At 43.4% G+C, this 23994-nt stretch overlaps 4 protein-coding genes across 6 annotated transcripts; 3 read left to right on the plus strand and 1 right to left on the minus strand.

The window, feature by feature from the left end:
- The first annotated feature begins 1042 nt into the window (after positions 1-1042).
- Positions 1043-5286, plus strand: LOC108118385 (branched-chain-amino-acid aminotransferase, cytosolic). The gene is made up of 6 exons (XM_017231060.2): positions 1043-1425; positions 2704-3129; positions 3425-3655; positions 3722-4028; positions 4094-4248; positions 4315-5286. Exons 1-6 carry the CDS (start codon positions 1396-1398, stop codon positions 4501-4503), a joined length of 1338 nt encoding a protein of 445 aa, XP_017086549.1. The 5' UTR covers positions 1043-1395; the 3' UTR covers positions 4504-5286.
- Positions 5287-7307: 2021 nt separating this feature from the next.
- Positions 7308-11990, plus strand: LOC108118384 (glutathione S-transferase theta-3). Its single transcript, XM_017231059.2, has 4 exons — positions 7308-7617; positions 10892-11178; positions 11245-11380; positions 11488-11990. The coding sequence occupies exons 1-4, from the start codon at positions 7500-7502 to the stop codon at positions 11652-11654; spliced, it is 708 nt and encodes a 235-aa protein (XP_017086548.1). The 5' UTR covers positions 7308-7499; the 3' UTR covers positions 11655-11990.
- A 46-nt stretch (positions 11991-12036) lies between these two features.
- LOC108118383 (fatty acid hydroxylase domain-containing protein 2) lies at positions 12037-15410 on the minus strand. Its single transcript, XM_017231058.1, has 6 exons — positions 14887-15410; positions 14668-14822; positions 14003-14076; positions 12979-13154; positions 12461-12915; positions 12037-12403 (listed from the first exon to the last, which is right to left on the minus strand). The coding sequence occupies exons 1-6, from the start codon at positions 15079-15081 to the stop codon at positions 12253-12255; spliced, it is 1206 nt and encodes a 401-aa protein (XP_017086547.1). The 5' UTR covers positions 15082-15410; the 3' UTR covers positions 12037-12252.
- A 137-nt stretch (positions 15411-15547) lies between these two features.
- LOC108118378 (probable histone-lysine N-methyltransferase CG1716) lies at positions 15548-23677 on the plus strand. 3 transcript variants are annotated; one of them, XM_017231051.2, is made up of 6 exons: positions 15552-15625; positions 15687-19911; positions 19974-21689; positions 21751-22787; positions 22853-23015; positions 23081-23677. In XM_017231051.2, exons 2-6 carry the CDS (start codon positions 15832-15834, stop codon positions 23243-23245), a joined length of 7161 nt encoding a protein of 2386 aa, XP_017086540.1. In that variant the 5' UTR covers positions 15552-15625; positions 15687-15831; the 3' UTR covers positions 23246-23677. The 3 variants fall into 3 exon arrangements, with proteins under 3 accessions (XP_017086539.1, XP_017086541.1, XP_017086540.1); XM_017231050.2 differs by having other exon boundaries at positions 15548-19911; XM_017231052.2 differs by having other exon boundaries at positions 15548-19911; positions 22862-23015.
- The last annotated feature ends 317 nt before the right edge of the window (positions 23678-23994 follow it).

Consider the following 23994-nt stretch of genomic DNA (forward strand, 5'->3'; position numbering starts at 1 on the left):
ATCCAAAACTCAACTCGAGGCGAATATGTCAAAAAAAGCTACAAAATTCAGCTGAACATTTTTTTTGCCCGAAATTGTCGAGAAACAAAAACAAAAAAGAGCAAAAAAAAAAAGACAAAACGAAAAAGAAGGCAGCTAAAAAACGAGAAATAAAAACATGCTATCGCCGATCGCCTGCGCCCAAATAAGTACGCAGCCCACGGGGGGTACATGGGGTACACCCCCTCCCCCATCCACTCGCCAATATATTCGCCACAAAGCCGCCCCCTCTTTTAGGTGGCAGGAGGGGGTGACAGCAACAAGGCGTTGAGCCGATTGATCGATCGTAAAAAACCCGAAAAGTCACAGAAAGAGATTCGCTAAGGGAGCGAAAAAAAACATTCGATTTTCGGCATCTTAGTCTTTGGCTACACTGATAAAAATTTGGTATAGAAGGAAATATTTTCTTGACTAACAAGATTAAGATTTTGTTTTCATATAAAGAAAGCTGTATGCTAGTTTTAAGACATTATTAATTATTATTATTATCAACATTGCTTCTAATTAAAAGCCATGATTCTTGATAATTTTTTAATAGCTAAGTTACAAAAGAAATTAATTAAGTAATATAAATAATAAATAGCTAAGGTTTGTATTTTTGTACTTGAATTTTCTGGAAAAAAGAATATATACCCCTTGTGTACTGGCAATATTTGAACAGGTGATTAATTTCGTTTTAACATTTCATTCGCTTGCTTATTATATTTTAGGAATATTTAAATAATTCAAAATAAACAAGAGGCAGCCTGCATTTGCTTGTCAATCAATCTATATATATATAAATTTTGGTATATAAATATAAGTAGCTAATATAATTTGAAATATATATAATTCTTATCGCAGTGTAGCCTCTCTTCCGCTCTCTTAGCTGCCATTCCTGCGCAATGCTCTTAAAATGGCGCTCGAACGGTAATCATACGACTTGGTCACACACACACACACACACATACTCAGGTACTTATACCCCTCCGATCGGCTATATATATTACTATATCGGTGGCGGCAGCTCATTTCTTGCAGAGACTTCGTGCCGTAAAGATCGAGCTGGGAAAAAAAAACAAAGAATCAAAAGGGCTCTTTAAAAAAAAAAGAAAGTAAATCGAAAACCGAAACTGCGTGCTTGACCACATTTTTTTTACTGTGCAAAGTGCAGTTCCCTTGTCATCAAAACCAGAAGCCAAAAGAAATACAATATTTATCGGTAACGCGTACGGTGCGGCAAAGTGCAAGTGCAAGAGACGCTAAAAGAGCGATTTTCGTAGAGCAACTCTTTTAGCTGCTTAACACCAGCTACTAACTAACAAGTATCATAAAGTAGTAAGGAAGAAAGAAAGTTCCAACGCTAACATCAACAAGATGACGACCAAAATGGCAATTAATGCTAAGGTTTGTAATCAAAATTCTTGAACACCAAAAAAAAAAAAGAAACCATTATCAGCCCCGTCAAGAAATCAAAATTCTAACAAGTTGGCAACAGGCAGAAATCGGAATATTTTTAGAGCGCCATATGATTTGTTTATCAATTTAAAGATTTTTTAAAATTATAAAATATAAAGTAAAAGTTCTTCTCCATGAAACTCAAAGTTGGAAATATTCGAGCCTTAACCTTTACTAAAATATGTTTAATATTGTTTTAGAACTAAAATAGATCACAAAAATTAGCATAAATCATTGGAAAAATAACAGGTTCAGGTCGGCATTTCTTTTATCAGACATTTTAGCTTTTAGAATCCAGTTTGAAGTGGTTTCTGTTTCTGTTTCTAATCTAAAAATAGCAATTTCATATAAATCATTATAAAATATTGTGGACAAGGAAAGTTTTGAAGCTTTCAAATCGGATAGATGGCCTATCTCCAGACTTCCCTATAGATAGACTATTTCCGAACAACCTGACACGCTCCCAGCTCTCCAGACCACTTATAAATAGAACCCATTAATGCTTTATTTTGGACATTTATGGCCTGTTGTTATCGCTTCCCCTTTCCTCTTCACTCCCAAAACAAAAATCAGCGATAAGAATTATGGGCGGGCAGACTTATAGACGACATTTTCGGGTCTTTTGTAGTCCAATTTTCGAACGGGTTTTCTAACATGCTTAGCTAGTAGTTAAGTTTTAAATCAGCTTCGGCTTTGGCTGATGCAATATGTCAACTTGGCGTTTTTCTTTTGGCCGTCTACTTTTTGGCTTAGTCGATAGTTTGGCCGATTTCATCAGCCAGCCGCCAAGGAGAGATGAACTCAAAAATATAATACAAAAAAATCGAATAGAATAAAATACCATATACTATTGTAGATTAGGTCTTGTGAGTCGTAGCAAAGCCGGAATCGAATCTAAACTGCTGACTCCTCGTCTGACCTGGAATGTTGACTATACCGAAGCCGCGGCGGGGTTACATCAGTCCAAGCACAAAGCCTCGTCAACAAGATCGTCTGCCTTGCAAATTGAAAATTAATTAATGTGCAAATCATTTTCGGCAGTTCAACGTTTTCGGCTAGGGTCTAGACTGAAATTAGCATACTGTTAGTGGCGGGCAAAGTAGATTTTAGATACATTAAGAATGAAGTTTTGAATTAATTTTAATCAAAGTCACTTTAACATCATTAAACTTGGTAAATTGTTTAGTTTTCCTTTTAGCTAATGTCATATTTCTTACCTATTTCCAGGATATTTTCCGCAACCAGCACCGCCTGATTCGCTTCATCGCCCACTCCATTCGGCAGTGCAGCAACCAGTCCCTGAAGGCCGCCCAAGCTGCCCAGCAGCAGCAGCAACAAAAGTCATCGGCTGACTTCCAGATCACCGCATCGGTGGATGCCCAATATACCAGTGCACCGGAGCCCATTAAGCATGACAAGAATCTGGGTCATCAGTTCCGTGCCTCTCAACTGTCGGTTCGTTTGGCCGCCCCAGAGCAGCTGCAGCCCAAGCCGGATAACGATGAGGAGCTGGGCTTTGGACGTCTTTTCACCGATCATATGCTTAAGATCTACTACCACAAGAGTTTGGGTGGCTGGCAGAAACCAGAGATTACGCCACTGGAAAACCTGGTCATGCATCCTGCCGCCAAGGTCCTTCACTACGCTGTTGAGGTATGTAAAATCACCTGTTAGGGTTTAATCAGTAATCCTAGAGAAACTAGAACAGACGATTCTTTCCCGAATTCCCGCCAACTATTTACGTGACTTGGCAGCGATTTGTAATCCCGTAATCCCCAGTCCGTAATCTCTGTAAACAAGTCGCACGTGTGGCCCGTGGCCCAACGTCATCCGAATGCATTTAGTATTTAATATATATATAGTATAGTTTGAATCCGAATCAAAATAGGGACTGTTGCCAATGGTGCCATGTTGTCTTATCAATTCTATGCCGTTCGATCTTTTGCAGCTTTTTGAGGGCATGAAGGCATACCGCGGCGTTGATGGCAAGATCCGCATCTTCCGACCGGACATGAACATGAACCGCATGAACCTAGCTGCCCAGCGATCCGGTTTGCCCACCTTCGAGGGCAAGGAGTTCGTCCAGTGCTTGTCCCGCCTTTTGTCCATCGATTCCGAGTGGGTTCCCCACACGGACACCGCCAGCTTGTACATCCGCCCCACACTGATCGGCATTGATGTGAGTATCTAAGGATATTAGACATTAGTTTAAAGGACTTGACTAACTTGGATATTCAACTTACAGCCCACGTTGGGAGTTGCCTCTTCGGACTCGGCCCTGCTCTACACGATCCTCAGTCCAGTGGGCAGCTACTTCAAGACAGGCTCCTCCGGTGCCGTTTCACTGCTGGCCGATCCTAGCTATGTCCGTGCCTGGCCAGGCGGCGTTGGCAATCGTAAGATGGGCTCCAACTATGCACCCACGATCAATGTACAAAAAGAGGCGGCAGCCAGGGGACTGCAGCAGGTGTTGTGGCTATATGGCGAGGATCACCAGCTTACAGAAGTGGGCACCATGAACATCTTCATGTTCTACGTGAACGATCAAGGAGGTAGTTTGAGTAGTTTCTGTAAGTCTAAAGGAAATTTGATACATCTTCCTCTTATCCACTTGCAGAACAAGAACTGGTTACACCTCCGCTGAGTGGTCTGATCCTGCCCGGAATTACCCGCGACTCCATCCTGCGCATGACCCGCCAATGGGGCAAGTTCAAGGTTAGCGAGGCTAACATCACCATGCCCATGGTCTGTGAGCTCCTCAACCAGGGAAGGGTAAGTTCTCCTTTGACTTTATCATGTTTTGATACTTGACTTACGTGGATTTTATCATCTGCACAGCTATTGGAACTCTTTGGAGCGGGAACGGCGTGCGTGGTCAGTCCTGTAAACAGGATCAATTACCTTGGACAGGATCTGTATATACCCACCATGGAGCAGGAGAAACCCGTTCACGAACTGATCCGCGAGACACTTACCGACATTCAGTACGGTCGCGTGGATCATCCGTGGTCGATGGTGATCGACTAAGTACCCAATCGATCCTAACCAGAAACTCTATCCACCCACATCTGTAATCCCTTAGCCCCCCATCCCTTCCCCGTACCGTGTATTAGTAGGATTTAGTTGCCAAGTGTTTTGTGGGTTGCCAATGTGCTCGAATTTGTTTCGTTTATTGTGCATTTAACTATATGCATGCATATACCGATTTATATATATATCTTTATATATAATATAGTAGGATAAGTCGAGGGCCGATCCGTTTAAGTTGCATTTAAATGTATATTTATTTTATATTTATTTATGTGAGGAATTCGAATTGTACATAATTCCAACTGGTTCAATGTTATTTATAATTTCCCCTTAATATTTTTTTAAAATTTAGTTATGTTTTTTTTTTTTTTATATTGTTTTTGTAAAGCTATGAATCGTCTTTTTGCGCTTTTACTTCCAAGCAGCATCGAAAGCAAAGCAAAATTACCAACTACAAATTTTAGATTAGGAAAGAAAGAAAAAAGATCGAGGAGATGAATTCCGGAAGAATGGAATTTTTGGAATATGTTGAAAACGTACCGGAGGCGAAATGCATTTATTAGTGAGTAAGTGATCGAAGCGTTCTTGGAGGTAAAAGCGGCACGAGAGGCACGAGTGCAGTGCCGAGCTGTGACTAAAGCTAATCTGAACCTGAACCCGTCAGTAGAACCTAGGCCTAGGCTGTAGATCCTAAACCGAATCAAGCTGTATACTATACCTATAACCTAGATGTTAAGCGAATCATGAGATGAATAAACGATGATAAAAATCAAACTTAAACTTTGTGATCTTTGATTTTTAGGGATATTATTTGGCCTTATACCTAATAAAGTATATATTTGGACAACTTCTTGGTCGACTTAGATTAAAGACTGAAGCAACATTATTAGTTAAGATTATAATTTATTGATATATCCTCTCAAAAGTAAAAGTAAATTTCTTGTTGTGTTTGACCAATGAAAGGTTAATAAAAGTCTATGCAGGGTATCAACAACCAAGTTAATCTGTTTCTGGTTATAGAGGTAGCTCTACGTAATATTCTCCTCCTTAACTCAAGCTTTATGTTCCACTATAAACTTTCGATCTGTTTTTTGTTTACTTGTCAATATCAATTCCCCTCCTGAAAGCTGACGTAATGCTATTTTTGTTTGTTTTTTATTGAAATTTAATTTGACTTTGTTTTGAGTGGATTTCTGCAGCAGCGGATCGTTCAAACGAATGTATACTTTTAGGTTTATATCAAATTCAGTATACTTTTGGGAGGCACTGTAGTAAAATAGATCAGCTATATACATACTTTAATGTAAAATGAATATTAAATAAATTTGTTAAACTTCTAAAAGGTAATACTTTGTCGTTATATAGTAATGGCTAAACTAGCAAATGTATCTTAGTGAATAATTTGCATCTCTTCTTGTAATACAAATCTACTACTTAAGCTTTCAGCTCTAGGTATAATTATTCTTTGTGGCTAAAAGGTTTCAAAATGGTTAACCATTAACCATAAACTAACTTTCTGTAGGCCAGCTGATCATTACAAGTTTTCTTAACAACGCTCTCTGAAAAAAAAAAGTAAAGTGCATCCGTCGAGAGGCCACTTACTTTGTATCTTTGTGCGAACTGTTGTGCCCACCTTGTGTACGCGGAGACTTGTGACAGCAAATGCATCTTAGAGATACATCCAAAGACAAGGCAATTTTACTGGCACTTGTGGCAGCTTTATCAGCTCTACAGTTAAACAAAAACAATTCGCTGACCGATATAGAAGGGGTTCGGGTTCTGGTTCTGGTTCTTGTTGGTATTTCTGTTATTGGCTCCATTTCGGTAAACAAGATAACATTAAACACATCAAAGATACTATGGACTATGGGATCGGATCGGGTGGGAAGAGCCAGTTGGTGGTTACTGTTGCAGGAATCTTCTAAATACTTATAAATACTATAAGTATTTTGTGATTGGAAATCGCTGCCAGATAACGCCCCAATATATCAAAGCTAGTCCAGTACAACAGTACAAAGGCAAAAGGCAGAGCCGAAGAGCAAACCAAAAGAAACCAGCAAAACAAAAACAAGAAAAGCCGCAGCACCAACAAAATACTGAAAGCAAAACAAACAGCGATAAAATCGAGTCGAGAGGCACTTCTTAAATACCCTATCATATCTATCTAATAATGTTATTAAACGAATGTATTGGAATAAACTGAGGTAAAGAGCTAGTAAAAATCACAGAGTTTTTCCTAAGAAATGAACTCTATCAGATTTTCTTATAGTAACTAATGTTATTATCTGATTTTGGATATAATTTTTGGTATACAACCAGGAAAATATGTACTGTTAGCTCATACCGATTTTGACTACAATCAGAGTCTTAACAGTCGAGTTATCATAGATGGTTTTGGTTAACCAGCGATTACCTTTCACAGTGGACCACACCCTCTTTTGAGTGGGAGATGCAGTCGCAATGTTCCGATCTACACGAAAGAGTAAAAGCAGCGCCAGCAGAGGCGTCATAGGAGGGGCTGCAGAGGCGGAGCAGCAGTGGGGGCCCATATGCAATATATGAACAAGAAGCCGGTCTTTTTAGTCTCTGTTTTTGTTTTTGTGTTCGCTTTTTTTCGTTAGCATCTTGTTGTGATCGCTTCGCTGCTTTGCTGCTCTGCTGCTGGCTTGTTTTTGCGGCGCATTTACTGAATGCGCCCCAAAACACCGCCCCCTTCCCTTCCCATATACCGCCATCCCCCACCCAACCGATACGCAGCGCAGTCGACGTCGACGCTGTGCCGTTGCGTTTAAAATGTCGCAGCGACAGTGCTGCGAGCTCAGTCTAGCAGCAAAAGTCCAGCAGTCCGGTTCCAAGCGATCACAGTTTTGAATCTTGGATTTTCGAATTTGGATTGTATTGGATTTTGAAGTATTTTTTCTTTTTTTTTTTTGAAAAAAAAAAATAAAACTAGTCACTACTTGGACACCGCAAAGTCAAGCAGAGTTAACAAGATGTCGCAGCCACTTAAGTTCTACTTTGATTTCCTGAACCAATCGAGCCGGGCGCTCTATATCCTTTTGGAAGCATCCAAAATTCCCTTCGAGGCCATTCCCATATCGATGCTGAAAGGTGAGTAGTGAGGAGGAGTGGTGTGTCTACGTGCCCAATGTCACACACACGCACAACATCCACATCTATCTATAAGACATTTTTAGGGCCCAAAGGTCGATCCGACCCTTCGATTGTCACACACATTCCTATGCATTTATGCTGCCCTTTGTTCGCTCTACGTTTTTTCGATATATATATATATATATATACTCGTATATATATATATGTTTTTCAAGTCGTTTTGGACTGGGAGTTTCCAAATAATAAATTTTCCGCTCGTTAAAAATTCCACAACTCAAACGAAAAAGTTTCCAAGGCGAAAGTGGGCAGTCGTCCGGTCATAGTTAGGGGAATCATTTAAATAATGTCACCTAATCTCAAAACAATTGAAGAAATCGGGAGCATAGATTAATGAATTTATAAGTTCAAGCCAAACGTGATGGTGTTTAAAAAATAACAATTCCATTATTGTTTATTGATAAGATTAAGGAATTTGCTAACACAAGACAAACGTGAGCTTCCACTTATAAAAAACCGAGTGCAAAAATACATATAAGACTTTGTTAATTGTTTTTGAAGCAATTTGAGCGGTGCACTTTGAACGTGTTTACTGTTAATCTTAACCCACTGGGGGCATCCTAAAAAACCTCATAATCGCTTTCGATTCACGCTTTTATCGCCTGCTAGAAAGCCGAAAACCGAAAATGCGAAAACAAACAGTCGATCCTCAAGAAGGCAAATTTTATAAGAATTTTCACTTTTAAATTTGTTTACCCTAAACTACTTTATGCTGAAATATCCTAGCTTATCATTTGAATCCTTAAATATGGTTTTTAAATATAGTTTCGTTCTAGTTACTTAAGTTCGACTGTACCCCGAAAAACTCAGAGTGCACTTTGATCGTGTTTACTCTGCGGGAATCTAAAAACCGATCTTTGCGCTGGTTTTATCACCTGCTTGCCAAACTGGGACACTTATCAATTTCTTTGTTAAGATCTACTGATTTGTTTGCCACTTTGTTTTTTCTTTACTTTTCATTTGTGTTTTGTTTTCTTCCATCTTTTCATGTTTTTTTTCTTATGTTTACCAAGCTGCGCGTGCGCTTAGCACTTTTCGAAGCCCCCTTAGACCTCACATATAGATATTTAAAAAAAAAAAAAGGGGCGCGGGGTCTCGCACATCTGCGTGTTGGTCGTTTTCCACTTGGTCAAGGTTGCGGAAACGCCATAAAGTGCAGAATTGATGCGAGGATGCAATCAGCCGCCATTAACAGCTGCATATATAATCACGATATGTGTGTATGGATAATATCTGATCGGGTTTGCATTTCTCGGGTTGACGTCAGTCAACTAAGCCAGTATCTCTGTCAGTAAATTAATATCCGCATCGGATACCTGGATACAAATTTAGTGTTATGCTAATCCCAAGGAGACCTTTTCATTCCTCTAGATACTCGTACAATGTTGGATTCCCAGACAGGCCCGCTCTTTATTTTGGCTGGCAGTTGGACTTTGCACTCCACAGAGAGTGCCGAGAGATCGGTGGTGAGCAGTAGTAGTTAGCTTAGAAATCAGAGTCGTCGTCGGCGCTGCATTCGAGTGGAGACAACAAGACAACCTTGTGGAGGTTAAAGACTCCGTTGCGGGGGCAAGCACTTTCAGTAGTTGGTATATGTACAATGTACATAAAGCTATACACTACACAGCAGAGCTCACCCGGTTTTCATGCCGCTCGAGCATGACGCAAGGAATCTAATCTGGTCGAGAGTTTACGAGCCCCGGACTGCAATTCGGATCAAGTGGAAATCGAATAAAGCCTTTGATTGGCGCTATTGATACCATAAAAATTGATATTTTCTAACCCAATTTGGTATACCCCTCCAGATACTTATCTACGAGTGGCTCTAACGATTTGCAAAACAATCCATCGCTTGTAAGCTGAGTTACTAGAGGTCATATGAGGTTATTATATGGCTAACCATGAATTAGTATGCAGTTTTTGTTATACCTTTCTAAAAGTTTTTACACCGATGTCTAATGCAATCTATTGGTTAGATAGTGAGTTCCCCCAGAGATCGAATCAGGTTAGACGGGTTTGCTTGATTAGACCAATAGCGGGACTTGAGGGAAAACTACCAAAAAATTGATACAATTTCTACTGGTTTTTTGGGGTTCACAAAGATAAGCTGTTTATGGAAGATTACCAGAGATAAGAGGAGCACTAATTAATTGACATACAATGCACCTGCTATAATAATCCGCTCGTGCTTCCGGCTTCCCCACTTTTATTACGATCCATGGGTTCAGCTACAGCCAGCAAGATCTTGATCATTCAGTCAATCACGAATCTCTCACGAATCGCCCTTTGGCTCGACTGTGGGCCATCATGCAGCGCTTTAATTTTCCAAATGGCAGTAATTATAAAATTGAAAAATTGCCACTGCCAATTCCGAATCTAATCAGCTAATGTCGAGAGAATCACAGTCCGCCTCTGGTGCTGACTAATCAATTAGGTTTCCATGAAATACTCAGTTAATTTCTTTGTTTATTCGCACCACACCACCCCAAAGTCATGATGGGATGGCGTGGAGTGGGTGTGGATATGGCCCTCAATTTGTTTGTGCACTCATCCAGATTCCGACGCAGATCGGGGTATTTATAGAGCCGGCGGAGACCTCGCAAGTGCCGCACGATTTCGCACTCCTCCCCAAAAACAAACCACAGTTTATGGGACTTCTATACTCCACTCCCTCCGATGACCTTGATGGACAAACTGGCGACATTGACAATGACTTTGCCATTGTCGCTGGCAAGAGGGACACGCCCCTCTTTTGAGGGCAATATTTCTTCCATTTTTCCTTCATCAATCGCCTTATCGTTATCAGTTCCCAAAATTTGGCCCGTGTTTAGTCACCTGTTGTCGACTAGCACGTATCTCGCTGGGATCAGGCGATCTGTGGTTGGAAACACACGACCAAGCAGTAATAGTTACTAAATTTAAAAAATATATATAAATTTGATTAGAAATTTGATGAAATTGGCTTTTGTTGAGTTAAGAACTTGTTAGCATGGTTATATCTTCGATTAAGTTAGTAAAAAAATATATAATAAATAACCTTTTGCAAGTATTTTTTAAAAATTAGTACACTATCTTATCATTAATATTCTTCCAAAAAACTTTAATGAGTAATAACTCTGGTGTTGTTATTAGATTTAAGTATAGATTACTTTTTTTGTGGGTATATCATTATCTCACCGGCTTACCCCCATTCCCTTTCTCTTGCCCATTACAGGTGAGCACTTGACTGGCGAGTTCCGGGACAATGTCAACCGGTTCCGCAAGCTGCCTGCAATCACAGATCATGGCTACCAGCTGTCCGAGAACGTGGCCATCTTCCGGCATCTGGCTCGCGAGAAGCTGGTGCCAGAGCACTGGTATCCACGACGTCATCTTGGTCGCAGCAGGATCGATGAGTATCTGGCTTGGCAGCAGACTAACATGGGCGTAGCCACCACTGAGTATTTCCAGCAAAAGTGGCTGGTGCCTTATCTGCAGAAGACTCGTCCCGCTGATAATGCGGTAAGGGATTCTCATCGTGATCCTGATATTGTTCCTTCAACTAATTATTATCTTTGTTGACTACAGGTGAATCTCGCTAGCAAGCAGCTGGAGCACACGCTCAACGAGTTCGAGCAGCTTTTCCTTAACTCCCGCAAGTTTATGCTGGGTGACAACATCTCCTTTGCGGACCTCAGCGCCATCTGCGAGATCGATCAGCCCAGTAAGTTTTCAAGATAACAGTCTGTATGGATCCTAAACTAAAAAGATAAATCCATTACCTATACTTCCCATCACCTGGTAATAACTTTTTCCATCTTTCCATTACAGAATCCATCGGCTACAATACGTTCCAGAATCGCAACAAGCTTGCCCGTTGGTATGAGACGGTCCGCGAAGAGCTTGGTCCCCACTACAAGGAGGTTCTTGGGGAGTTCGAGACCAAGCTGAAGGGCAGCGGCAGTGGGCAGCAGCAGGCTCAGGCGGTGAAGCAATAGCCGAGGGATCCATCCACCCTCGGACCGTCCACAAATCTTGTTTAGTTCCCTAAGACAATCGACTATTTAATCCCTATTTTTTTTTTAATCGTATACATATTTACCTTTTGTGATTATATTTTTGGTTTTCCTATCCAATAAGTTTTAACCTTCCTAAAAGTCTTTCGTCGTCTACCTTTTTCTTTTGTTAACCCTAGTAATGTTTAGCAATGCTCATTTGTAAGTCTCTGTCTTTCTGTCATACCTACGAAAAAAAAACTTATTATAATATTAGAACTTAGTTGTTAATTATGAATCCTAATTATACGTATATAAAGAACGCTTATGATTGTTAAACCAAAGACTTTTTCTTCTCGATTACCAAATATCCTCCATTTTGGCATTACATTTACATTTAAGTTTTATTCGACTCGATTAACATTTGTGTGGGGGATTCGCTCTGGGAGCGGTGCTCGTGTGTGCTGGATTCTAGGGGTCTGCACAACAACGACTACATATGAGGTGTACAAAATAGGATCTGCCTTGTCATATCACAATTAAAATTTGTATACACAGATTGAGAAATGCTTGCTGCCATGCACAAGAGAACTCCGTCTGCTCACTTCATCGTCGGATCGGGGAAAGCATCGCGCGGCGGCTTAAAGCTCAGCATCATGATGTGTCGCGCATACGACTTGGTGGCCCGAAATAGGGAATCGGTGCCATGAAGGCGATCCAGCACGCCGAGAACACCGAAACAATTGTTGAATCTGTCGATGGTCAGGATGTATTAAATAATGATAGATCAATAAATTCCTATGACTTACTTAAGATGGTGAAAATCGTGGGCCTCGGGACTGGGAAAGAATGGCAGATGGTAGCCTGAGTGTGCGTTAAGCGTTGAAAGGATAGCTAAGGCGAACCATAGCCACGCCGTGGCCACATGACTGCCCATGAGAAAGACGCCCAAGAAGGGAGGCAACAGGTTGCTGAAGATGTGCTCAATCGGATGGCAATAGATGGCCGTCACCGAGATTGGGGCCGTCCATTCGTGATGCTGCTTGTGGATGTACTTATAGATGTGCTTGTGGTGCAGCAGGCGGTGTGAGTAATAAAAGCCCAGTTCCTCCATCAGGATGCACACGGTCAACTCGAAACAGACCCAATGAAAGGTCGGCAAATCGCGAATGTCGCTTAGTCCACGAATCTCCATCAGACGGTAGCTGGCATAGGCCAACGGTATTCCCACGAATATTTGGTTGCATACCACGCACCATATCACCTAAAATAGAGGTCAGCCATAAGATCAATTGAATCTTTGTTTTTCCATCGATCAATTTCGTACCTTTAACAGACGACGCGCTTCAACGGGCTCATTGGTCCCGGGTTGAATCTTGTACTTGCGCAGACAGGCTGGTCGGTTGGTCAGGTCCATGAATGTGTACAGTGTGCCCACGCTCCAGTAGACGATCATCGTAAAAATGGTGGTTCCAAAGACCCACAGCACCATGGGCTCGTCACCTGGTTATAATACGGATATTTATTATTTATTGATTGGTTTAAGGAGATAGAGTTAATATAGAGATAAATGTAAAAACTCAAATGATAAGAAGTTCTTTAACAAGTTTAATAAACGGCACATTAAAATATATTAAAAAAATAATAAAGGAAATAAAATGCTAGAGATTGGTTGTCAGAAGAATAAAGCTGCTTAATAAACCCATAAAGATAAAAGGCATTAAACAGAATCAAAAGGCAATAAAGGGTGTGAATTAACAAGTGAAAAAGATATAAAAAAATGCAAATTAAACTATGAACCCTGATTGATTTAGCAACCGACTTTAAGCTTAAGCAATAATAAGCGCAGAACATTGAGCCTATTGTGCAAATGCATATGTAAATATTAGCACTAGCTAAATAAAGTTAGAATATTAACAAAACGACGGTAAAAAAAACTAAAATAGCAATACGAGATTGAGGGTTATGTTTACTATACATTTGTTTAATGAAAAATTCAAATTTGAGTGAGTAACGCGGCGATTCATTTCGGCTAATTGGCAGCACTTCTGCCTGCGTTTGTATCTGTATCTTTTGCATGTGTCTCTTTGTATCTTTGTGTCCGTATCTTTGTATCTTTGTGTCTGTGCAATGGAATTAGTAAACAAAACAGTTGATGTTGACATTTTGTTGTATCGCCAGTGGCTGAGAATTGCAATTTGCACAATATATCACATAAGCACAACGAGAGGAGCAAAGTTTAGTTTGTTATGCCCCTCGCCTTCTTTTCCCTCGCCATTTTACCTGCGAATTTTTCTATTCTTTTGTTTTGGTATTTGTTTGTTTGTTTTTAGTTTTCTGGATTTACTTACCGAACGAGTCGATGAATTTGTCCCACTGTGACTGCCAGAAGTCCCCGGAGGCGCCCCAAAAGCTCTGCAAGTGCCTGGCATAGATATAAGAAACCTCGATGAATTTATCCTCCATGGTTCGTAATCTCAATGTTGTTCTGATTCTTGTAGAATTGGCTTTCTCCCGATTCTTCGTTCTGCTCTTTTGTTTTTTCCCTCTCTTTTGCTTTCTTTGCGCACTTGGTCTTCGCCGCTGAGCGTCGCAAAAGCAACTGGCAATTTTGATTGCCGGATCGCTTGGAAAAGCGCAGCTCACAAAATCAAAGCTCAACTTTATTCCAGACTCTCGCCGAAAATAAAAGAGAGGGAGAAAGTCCACCTGCAGCTGGCAAAGCTTGGAATACCCCTACTGATCATTTCATTTTCAGAAAGCTATGCAATATTTGATTCAATTTTTATCACATTTGTTTTGATAATCTAAAACCATAAAATACAGAATTCTATCTACCTTTTATAAAAGAAATGGCTGTGAAAATTGTTCGTTTTTAAAAGGAAATTACTTAGGCCCTAAAGCGCACATATCCCTTGAATAATCTGTGATTTGTGTTAAAATTTAAGCAGCCAAGGAAAGAGAGATCTTAAGAATATGAGAGAAAGCGAATTCCCTCGAAAATTCTAATAATTACCAAGTTAGAACATTGCGGAACAGAATGAACGCGGCCAGGGCACAGGTGATGATGAATATGACGCTGTGCAGCGAGGACAGCCAAACGTCGGCGGTGCGAGTATCGTCCCAGTTTTGCAGAGGTGAACAGGAGGATTGAGTCTGATCCTTGGCATTCTGTAGGAAGAGATGATTACAAAGATAATACATAGATAATAGAACAAAAAGAAATCTGGCTTACATCATTGAGGTTGAGGTAGACTGGTGGTAGTCCCATCTTGTCCTTGAGGATTCCGCCGCCCAATGAGGAGGAGGACGAGGATGAGGAACTGTTTCCAGTGTTTACAGGCTGTACGGTCACCGAAATTGGCGAGGAGGCAGAGCCAGATGAGGAGCCTGAGCTATTTGGCGGTCTTCCGTGCACCGGATTCGACATGTTTACGCTTTTTCTTGAAGTAGTTTCCTTATATTCCTTTCACAACTTTCCTAGTTGTTGCTTTCTCCCTCTAGCTTTCTTTGTGTTGTTCCTTTTATTTTGTTGTGGCTTTTCCGTTGTCCTTGACATTTAACGCACTTCGATTTTTCGATATTCCGGTATCTAACGGTACATGTGCGTGGGATTTTCAACGATGGTCTTTTATAGAAAACTGAATTAAATAATTATGTGTTTTTGTTAACTTTGCGACATGAACAGTTAGTTAGTTCGGCGAACGTTTATTTTTGAATTTGCGTTTCAGAAAGTTCTCTCTCTAGCTCTCTATTTCTGTTTCGCCAGTGTGACCATGCACAGGCTAGCAAGATAATATCTCCAAGCAGACACACATGCTTAGTAGGTACAAACACCCCAAAATCACAGTTAACCTCCATCCAAGCCATACATAACATAACCAACACTGTCAGTAGTGCGTAAACAAGAAGAAGAGGAAGAAGAGCTGGGGAAAAAATCGAAGGATGTGTCTGTGGCTTGGAGCATGTGTGTTGTGCGTGTGTGTGCATGTGACGGCACTTGCAGTTAGTTTATAACTGTAAATATCTTTCCAGATTGAGATGGAACTAAAAGAACCGATTGCACTGTGATTTGGACACGAAAACAGGCATCATCGTCGCCTCTAAAGTGTAAATTGTTTAACCATAAGTTGCCAATTGTAGTGTGCCCATTGCTTTTCCGTCGACAGTTGGCCGCGAAATGGAGGAGTCTGCTCCGATTATTCCAGTTGTGGTTGCGTCACGTGGCCGCGGACGAGGTCGGCCACCGAAAATAACGCCTCACGTTGCTGCAACCCAGCCTGCTCATTCATCATCCCACAAAGCAGATGGAGACGAATCGCTCACTCCTGCAGAGGATCAGGATGTCAGTCAAAACGAGTGTCGCCGCAGTTCCCGCAAAAAGATCATCAAGTTCGATGTCCGGGATTTGCTCAATAAGAATCGGAAGGCGCACAAAATACAGATCGAGGCACGCATCGACTCGAATCCCAGTCCCAGCACATCAGGACTATCTACATCGACACCAACAGCTGCTGGCTCCATCGCACCAGTTAGCCGTTTGTTCTCCATGTTCGAGAGTAGCCATCAGTCATTGCCACCACCACCACCGCCTCCACCAGCTTTGGAGATCTTTGCAAAGCCACGGCCCACCCAAAGTTTGATTGTGGCTCAAGTGACCAGTGAACCAGTTGTTGGCAATCCCCATCAGACTGCGGCTAGTCTTCCCGGGACGCCCGCTCGCAAACGAGGTCGTCCCAGAAAGAGCCAGCCAACGGATGTGGCCATCGTACCAAGTGCCATCGCTCCCGTTTGTTGCGATTCGGATACTAATTCCACCAGCACTACGGCTTCCACTACGAGCAGCAGTGGTGATAGTGCTGAGGCGGCTGGCTTTGTCAAACGGAAGCCCAAATCCAAGTTAAGGGTCTCACTCAAGCGCCTGAATTTCAACCGCAGGCAGGAGTCTTCCGATTCCGGCAATTCTCCAATGTCTTCATCACCAGAAGTGGAGCCACCAGCATTGCAGGATGAGAACGCCATGGATGAGCAGCCAGACCAGGAGCAAAAGCTGTCACGTATTGTAGTTGGAGAGGACAACTCAGATTCCGACTCACAGATCATCTTTATCGAAATCGAATCCGAGAGTCCCAAGATGGCGGAGGAGCAGGAACAAGAACCTGCTGCTGAAAAGGAACTACAGCCACTGGCCGACATCGATTTAGCCAAGCAGAGTTCAACTCCAGATCCAGAACAGGATCTCGACGAGATGATGGTGGAGGTGCTAAGTGGACCGCCCAGCCTTTGGTCAGCTGATGACGAAGCCGAAGAGGAAGAGGATGTGGCAATAGAAAGGGCCACCCCACCACAAGCAGAAACTGAAACCGAGTCATCTTCTCCAGCTCCCAGACGCAGCAGACGATCTGCACAACAAAGTGGCAGCAGCCGTCAGGGAATGACTCTCGAGGAGACTTTTGCTGAGATTGCGGCCGAGAGCAGCAAGCAGATTCTGGAGGAGTCACAGGACCACGAGGAGGACCATGTGCTAATACATCTGATTGAGGACAGCCAAAGTCAGCCTGAAGCTCCGTCGCCGGAAGCATCCATTAGGACGGTGGAAGAAATTGTAACTGAGAACAAGACGGAGGAGAAGGTAGAAATAACCCCTACCAAAGTGGAATTGGTTCTTAAAGTTCCTTTGGAGACATCAGAGGCTAGGTCAGTCACACCAGATCTAGGAAAAGTTGTTCCAGAGTCTACTATCATCGTTTCAAAGTCGAAAGAAGTCGTTCCTAAGCCGAAAGAAGACACTGAACTAGAGAAAGAATTGGTCACCAAAGAAGTTGCAGAGCCAGAAAGGGCTAACAAAGATCCAGAACTGGTCATCGAAATGGTTTCAAAGGAGAAAGATGTTACAGAACTAGAAGTGTCTATGGAAACTAAATCAGCAAACTCTGTAGATTCTCAGGCCGTTGAAGAAGTTGATACCAAATCAATTGCAGAAACAAAACCATCTATGGAAGACGTAAAAGAACAGGATCTGATAGATGATCCAAAGCCGGTTGAGAAGGTTCCCCCCGAAACTGAGCGTACGGAGGCTATTTCCGAGTCTAAACATTTTGCGCAAATAGAAGTCGATACTAACATGGCTCATATAGATGTTCCAGAACCCGAGACTCAAAATGAAGCAATTGGAGAAGTAAAATGCGATGAATCAACAAAGGAAAAGTCGATAATTGAGGTGGAGAAGACTGAAATCACTATCTTAAAGACTGAGTCGGCCAAGGAAGACGTGCTAGTTGAGGTTCCAGAAAAAGCGGAGGCCGGGAATGACTTTGAAGGGTCAAAATCCCTGCCGGAAATTAAGAAAATTCGACAGGAACAGGAGGAAAAGAATATAGCTGTGCCGAAAACGGAGGAAGACAAACCACAACAGGAGCAAATTAAAGCGGAAGTTTTAGAGAAAATGGAGGCCCTGAAATTTCTGTCAGAACCGACTGTCAAAAAGGAAAAGGCTTCACCAACGGAACTTGACAAATCATCAATAGAGTTGTCAGAAAATATTTCAGCAAAACAAAAGGAAGACATTAAATCATTAAAGGAAATCGAAATGAAGAAATCGAAACCGAGTGTTAAATCGTCTAAAGAATCTACCTCCAAGAAGGCAATCGAAAAGGAGAAGCCCTCTTCGAAATTATCTATATTAGCGGCCGAGAAACCTTCTACTACTGATTTAGTCTCTAAAAAGGAGAAAGAAACTGCCAAATGCCCACCAGAAGTTGCTTCCTCTGCGAAGAAGGAACAATTAAAACCACCACCAACCACTGCACCACCAGAGATCTCGAAATCTTCATCAGAAAAGCACCCAACTAGTGAATCTGAAATTCCTGCACCAGAGGCTCTTAAAGAGGAACAAACTGTAAAGAAGTCACTGTCCGATCCTTCTTCCAGTAAGTACAAAGATAAGCTAGCTCCAGGCTTTGTTGAGTGCGATGCCCTGTTCAAGGCGATGGATAAGGCCAATGCCCAGATGCGTCTCGAGGAGAAGAGCAAGAAAAAACTAAAGAAAGTACCGCCGAAGGTGGACTCACCCGTTCCCGTTGCCACAGCCACGCCAGCTGTTGGCCAAAAGAAGTCTCTGGGAGGCAAGGCCAGTTTGCGACGGAACACCATTTATGAAGATTCACCCAAACCGGACAGGAACAGCTCTCCAAGCTCTGATTCTAACCAAATAGCCATGCCAATTTCTAGCAAACTAAAACGATCGAAGACCAAAAAGAAGCCAAATCCCAGGCGAAGCACGATCTGTGAGTCGGCTAAAGATCTCAGAACGAGCAGCTCACCCACGGAGGAGGTGTCCGCTAACTCGCCATTTTCCTCCTCATCGGAGTTCTCTTCGAAACGAAATCAATCTAAGGCAACTACAACTGAACCAAGCAAAGGTTCAAAGTTGGATCATCGACGAAACACCGTTTGCGAGGACCGTCAAGCTGAGACCGTCACACCAGTTCCGCTGACCAAGCGTCGCTACTCGATGCATCCGAAGGCATCTGCAAATCCTCTACACGACACCCTGCTTCGACCCACTGCCAAAAAGAGAGGCCGAAAGTCCGGTAAGGGACCGCCTAGTCGTCAGAGTTCACTGGATTCCAGTTCAAGTGCTTCCCAAGGACCTTCGAAAAAGAAGGCCCTAAAATCAGCGGAATCTTTAAATGCTGCTCTCATAGAAACGGAGTCGTCCGAATCCACATCGTCCGGCAGTAAGATGCGACGCTGGAATGTGCAAAGTTCCCCCGAGCTAGAGACTACCAATCCGCTTAGCGATATTGCCAAGTTCATCGAAGACGGAGTTAATCTTCTCAAGCGCGATTATAAAGTTGAGGAAGACCAACAGGAGGAGGGACAGGAAGAGGCTAAAAGGGATTCAAATCCCGAAGAGGATGAGTTTGCGCAACGAGTGGCTAATATGGAAACGCCGGCCACAACGCCATCGCCTTCACCAACTCAATCCAACCCGGAAGACTCTGCTTCCAATACCAGTGTTCTTCAGGAAAACTCTGGTGGTGGCGTGCGCCGATCCCATCGAATCAAGCAAAAGCCGCAGGGACCGCGGGCTAGCCAGGGAAGAGGCGTGGCCAGTATGGCACTGGCACCGATTAGCATGGGCGAACAGTTGGCCGAGCTGGCAAATATCGAAGCCATAAACGAGCAGTTCCTACGCAGCGAGGGACTCAACACTTTCCAGCTTCTGAGGGAGAACTACTACCGCTGTGCCAGACAGGTTAGTAAAGATTAGATTCATCAATCGCATCTGATAATAACTAATACCAATTCTTGTTCTAGGTAAGCCAAGAGAACGCAGAGATGCAGTGCGACTGCTTCCTTACTGGCGACGAGGAGGCACAGGGTCATCTGAGCTGCGGTTCTGGCTGCATCAACCGCATGCTGATGATCGAGTGCGGTCCGCTGTGCACCAACGGCCAGCGATGCACCAATAAGCGCTTCCAACAGCATCAATGCTGGCCATGTCGTGTTTTTCGCACAGAGAAGAAGGGATGCGGCATCACGGCCGAACTACAAATGCCTGCAGGTGAATTCATCATGGAGTATGTGGGTGAGGTAATCGACAGCGAGGAGTTTGAGCGACGACAGCATCTGTACTCGAAGGATCGCAATCGTCACTATTATTTTATGGCTCTTCGAGGAGAAGCCATCATTGACGCGACCTCCAAGGGAAACATTTCGCGGTACATTAATCACAGCTGTGACCCGAATGCCGAGACCCAGAAGTGGACAGTCAACGGAGAGCTGCGAATTGGTTTCTTCAGTGTGAAACCGATCCAACCCGGTGAGGAGATCACATTCGATTACCAGTATCAGAGATATGGCCGCGATGCACAGCGTTGCTACTGCGAGGCAGCAAACTGCAGAGGATGGATAGGAGGCGAACCAGATTCTGATGAGGGAGAACAAATGGATGTGGATAGCGACACCGAGGCTGACATGGATGAAGAGGAACTGGAGCAAGAAGCTGGGGAGGAACATGGTCAGTCCCGCAAGACAACAAAGGCCAAGGCCAAGTCAAAGCTAAAGGGAAAGTTACCTCAGACCGCCAATCGCAAGCGCAAGGAGCAGACCAAGCCCAAGGACCGGGAATACAAAGCCGGTCGCTGGCTGAAACCCACTTCTGGTGGTTCATCAGGAACGGCAGAGAAGGCGTCGAGGAAGCCAAAGGTCAGCAAATTCCACGCAATGCTCGAGGATCCCGATGTGCTGGAGGAACTTTCACTGCTCAGCCGCAGCGGGCTGAAGAACCAGCTCGACACGCTGCGGTTCTCCCGGTGCATGGTTCGTGCCAAGCTTCTTCAGACCCGACTACAACTCTTGGTTGTACTGACTCGTGGAGAATTACCATGCCGCAGACTTTTCCTCGACTACCATGGCCTGAGATTGCTGCATGCCTGGATAAGCGAAAATGGCAACGATGACCAGTTGAGAATTGCTTTGCTAGACACCCTTGAATCACTACCCATTCCAAATCGCACAATGCTGAATGACAGTCGCGTTTACCAGAGTGTCCAGCTGTGGAGTACAAGCCTGGAACAGCGTCTGGCTTCAACGGCCGAAAGCGAGCAGGTGGCTCAACACAAACGAATGGTTGCCTTGCTCCAGAAATGGCAAGCCCTGCCAGAGATCTTCCGCATTCCCAAGCGCGAGCGAATCGAGCAGATGAAGGAGCACGAACGGGAGGCGGATCGCCAGCAGAAGCATGTTCATGCCAGCACCGCACTGGAGGATCAACGGGAACGCGAAAGCAGTGGCGATCGCTTCAGACAGGATCGTTTTCGACGGGACACGACCAGCAGCCGGGTTAGCAAACCCATTCGCATGAGTGGTAACAATACGATTTGCACCATCACCACCCAAGCGAAGGGTAGCAATGGATCCATAGATGGTATGTCCAGGAACGATGGTCGACGTAGATCCGACATGGGACCCTCTACAGAACCAAGACGTACCCTATCCAAGGAGCTCAGGCGAAGTCTGTTCGAGAGGAAGGTAAGTTTTGGAAAATACAAATTGCCACAAAGGAGTATTAATAACCTATTTCAATATTCAGGTTGCCCTGGATGAGGCCGAGAAACGTGTTTGCAGCGAGGACTGGCGGGAGCATGAGCTGCGTTGTGAGTTCTTTGGCGCCGATTTGAATACAGATCCCAAGCAGCTGCCCTTCTATCAGAATTCGGAAACTGGCGAATGGTTTAACAGCGATGATATACCAGTGCCCGCCCCGCAGCGCACAGAGCTTCTGACGCAGGCGCTGCTCTCGCCTGCCGTGGACGGGGGACAGTCTGCTCCCCCGGCCGTTGAGTACAAGCTGCCAGCTGGAGTGGATCCTTTGCCGCCAGCTTGGCATTGGCGGTTGACAAGCGATGGCGATATATATTACTATAATCTACGCGAACGAATATCGCAATGGGAGCCACCAACTCCGGAACAACGTCTTCAGACACTAGTCGAAGAGGATCCCACACAGCAACCGCTTCATGAGCTACAGAACGATCCAGCAGTCTTGGCCACTGAACTGATTCAGGTCGACACGGACTATGTGGGCTCACTGAGTTCCAAATCTCTGGCCCAATATGTCGAGGCCAAGGTAAAGGAACGTCGCGAGCTGCGTCGCAATCGACTAGTCTCGATTCGCGTGATCAGTCCCAGAAGAGATGAGGATCGCCTATACAATCAGCTAGAGTCCCGAAAGTACAAAGAGAATAAGGAGAAGATCCGACGACGCAAGGAGTTCTATCGTCGTCGCAAGATCGACGTCACTGCCACAGCTACGGAACCCACGGCCAATCCAGATGATGCTGCCGCCACTAACTCTCTGCCCATCCAGGCATATTTATACTCTTCGGACGAGGATGCGTCTGCTGAGCCACCCGTCGCAGATGGTAGTGTGGCACAGGTGGAGGAACTGGATTCACTTAACCTGGGACCGAGCACTAGCCATGCTGCTCTGGCAGCCCTTGGAAAGTCCACTGGCCAAACCACACCGGCCAGTAGTGGAGTGAGTGGCAACAAGCGAAAGCTACCGATGCCGCCGCATGTGCCAGTGAAGAAACATCGCCAGGAGCATCGTAGCAAAAAGAGCAAGAGGTAAGCCTCCTTCTGGGGTAGATTACCCTTTTTGAGTTTAGTCTGATTTTGTGTTTAATTGATAGTTCCCACAGTCTTTTGTCCGTCACGAGCGGACGTGAGGCCAACGAGAAGTTCCGCTTCGAGATCAGCGGACATGTGGCCGATTTCCTGCGTCCTTACCGCAAGGAGAGCTGCCAACTGGGACGGATCACCAGCGACGAGGATTACAAGTTCTTGATTAAGAGGGTGAGTTTTAGGGATTGTATTTGCTGGTAAACTTTTCCTTTATTTCATCATCTTTCCCACTTCAGCTAAGCCATCATATTACCAACAAGGAAGTGCGATACTGCGAAGTTACCGGGAATCCTTTGTCCTGCACAGAATCGGTCAAGCACAAATCCTACGATTTCATCAATCAGTACATGAGGAAGAAGGGGCGGGTGTATAAGAAACCAGCAGAGGACACCATATTCTAAAAAGGAAACACTATACTGACTCCAATAACTAGCGAATACCGGCGATGGAGCACCATAACCCGAACCAAATCCCACACGGAACTAAAACTTACTATATTTTTTACATTTATTTTTTTTTTAAAGTGTACAATTCGTTAGATAATAAGTTAGGGTCGTAGTATATGCGATTTACCCCTCGAAGCGGGTAGCGTCTTAAGTGATTGACAGGTAGGACATTCTAGTAGATCTTCGAAAGAAATAGAGAATGTAGGAATATTAGTTCAAGCGACAATTAATGGAAGACTTTCTAAGAAACGTATTGTATAGAAGCGGGTTATAATTTTTATTTGCGAATAATGGGTAATGTTTCGTATTCGGTTAGCATTTATAGGTTATTTTATGTTTTTCAAGTTTATTTACCAGCTTAAAATAAAGTAAATTTTGCAAGTTAAAGCTGTTATTTTGATTTTGGCTTAAATTTGGGGAAAAATATTTATTTTATCCAAGAAAAATGGAAAATCGTTTGGGCTGCGAAAAGAAAAGAGATGGAAACTGTAAATCGTTAATTCAAAAATAACCGCCATTCTTGTAAGCAGTATTAAGTGAAAAGAACTGCTTGGTTTTTCAGCACATTCGGTTTATAACTTGACTAGAGTTCTTATTAGATATTGTGCTAAAAGTTAACAGCAACTTCGAAATTTAGTTTCATGTTACAGTTCCTTGTTAACAGCAGCCTTGTATTGTACTCCTTCAGTAGGAAGCAGTTTATA

This window comes from Drosophila eugracilis, unplaced genomic scaffold (assembly GCF_018153835.1).
Source record: "Drosophila eugracilis isolate 14026-0451.02 unplaced genomic scaffold, ASM1815383v1 contig_124, whole genome shotgun sequence".
In the NCBI taxonomy this organism is placed as follows: Eukaryota; Metazoa; Arthropoda; class Insecta; order Diptera; family Drosophilidae; genus Drosophila; species Drosophila eugracilis.

Excerpts from the sequence above, each read along its gene's own strand:
- LOC108118385 (XM_017231060.2), top strand. The coding sequence starts at position 1,396 with ATGACGACCAAAATGGCAATTAATGCTAAG. Across the intron at positions 1,426-2,703 it reads AAATGGCAATTAATGCTAAG|GATATTTTCCGCAACCAGCA; the intron begins GTTTGTAATCAA and ends ACCTATTTCCAG. Across the intron at positions 3,130-3,424 it reads TCCTTCACTACGCTGTTGAG|CTTTTTGAGGGCATGAAGGC; the intron begins GTATGTAAAATC and ends GATCTTTTGCAG.
- LOC108118384 (XM_017231059.2), top strand. The coding sequence starts at position 7,500 with ATGTCGCAGCCACTTAAGTTCTACTTTGATTTCCTGAACCAATCGAGC. Across the intron at positions 7,618-10,891 it reads TCCCATATCGATGCTGAAAG|GTGAGCACTTGACTGGCGAG; the intron begins GTGAGTAGTGAG and ends TGCCCATTACAG. Across the intron at positions 11,179-11,244 it reads CTCGTCCCGCTGATAATGCG|GTGAATCTCGCTAGCAAGCA; the intron begins GTAAGGGATTCT and ends TGTTGACTACAG.
- LOC108118383 (XM_017231058.1), bottom strand. The coding sequence starts at position 15,081 with ATGTCGAATCCGGTGCACGGAAGACCGCCAAATAGCTCAGGCTCCTCA. Across the intron at positions 14,823-14,886 it reads TCTACCTCAACCTCAATGAT|AATGCCAAGGATCAGACTCA; the intron begins GTAAGCCAGATT and ends CTCTTCCTACAG. Across the intron at positions 12,404-12,460 it reads CACGATTTTCACCATCTTAA|ATTCAACAATTGTTTCGGTG; the intron begins GTAAGTCATAGG and ends GACCATCGACAG.
- LOC108118378 (XM_017231050.2), top strand. The coding sequence starts at position 15,832 with ATGGAGGAGTCTGCTCCGATTATTCCAGTTGTGGTTGCGTCACGTGGC. Across the intron at positions 19,912-19,973 it reads ACTACCGCTGTGCCAGACAG|GTAAGCCAAGAGAACGCAGA; the intron begins GTTAGTAAAGAT and ends TTCTTGTTCTAG. Across the intron at positions 22,788-22,852 it reads CGTAGCAAAAAGAGCAAGAG|TTCCCACAGTCTTTTGTCCG; the intron begins GTAAGCCTCCTT and ends TTTAATTGATAG.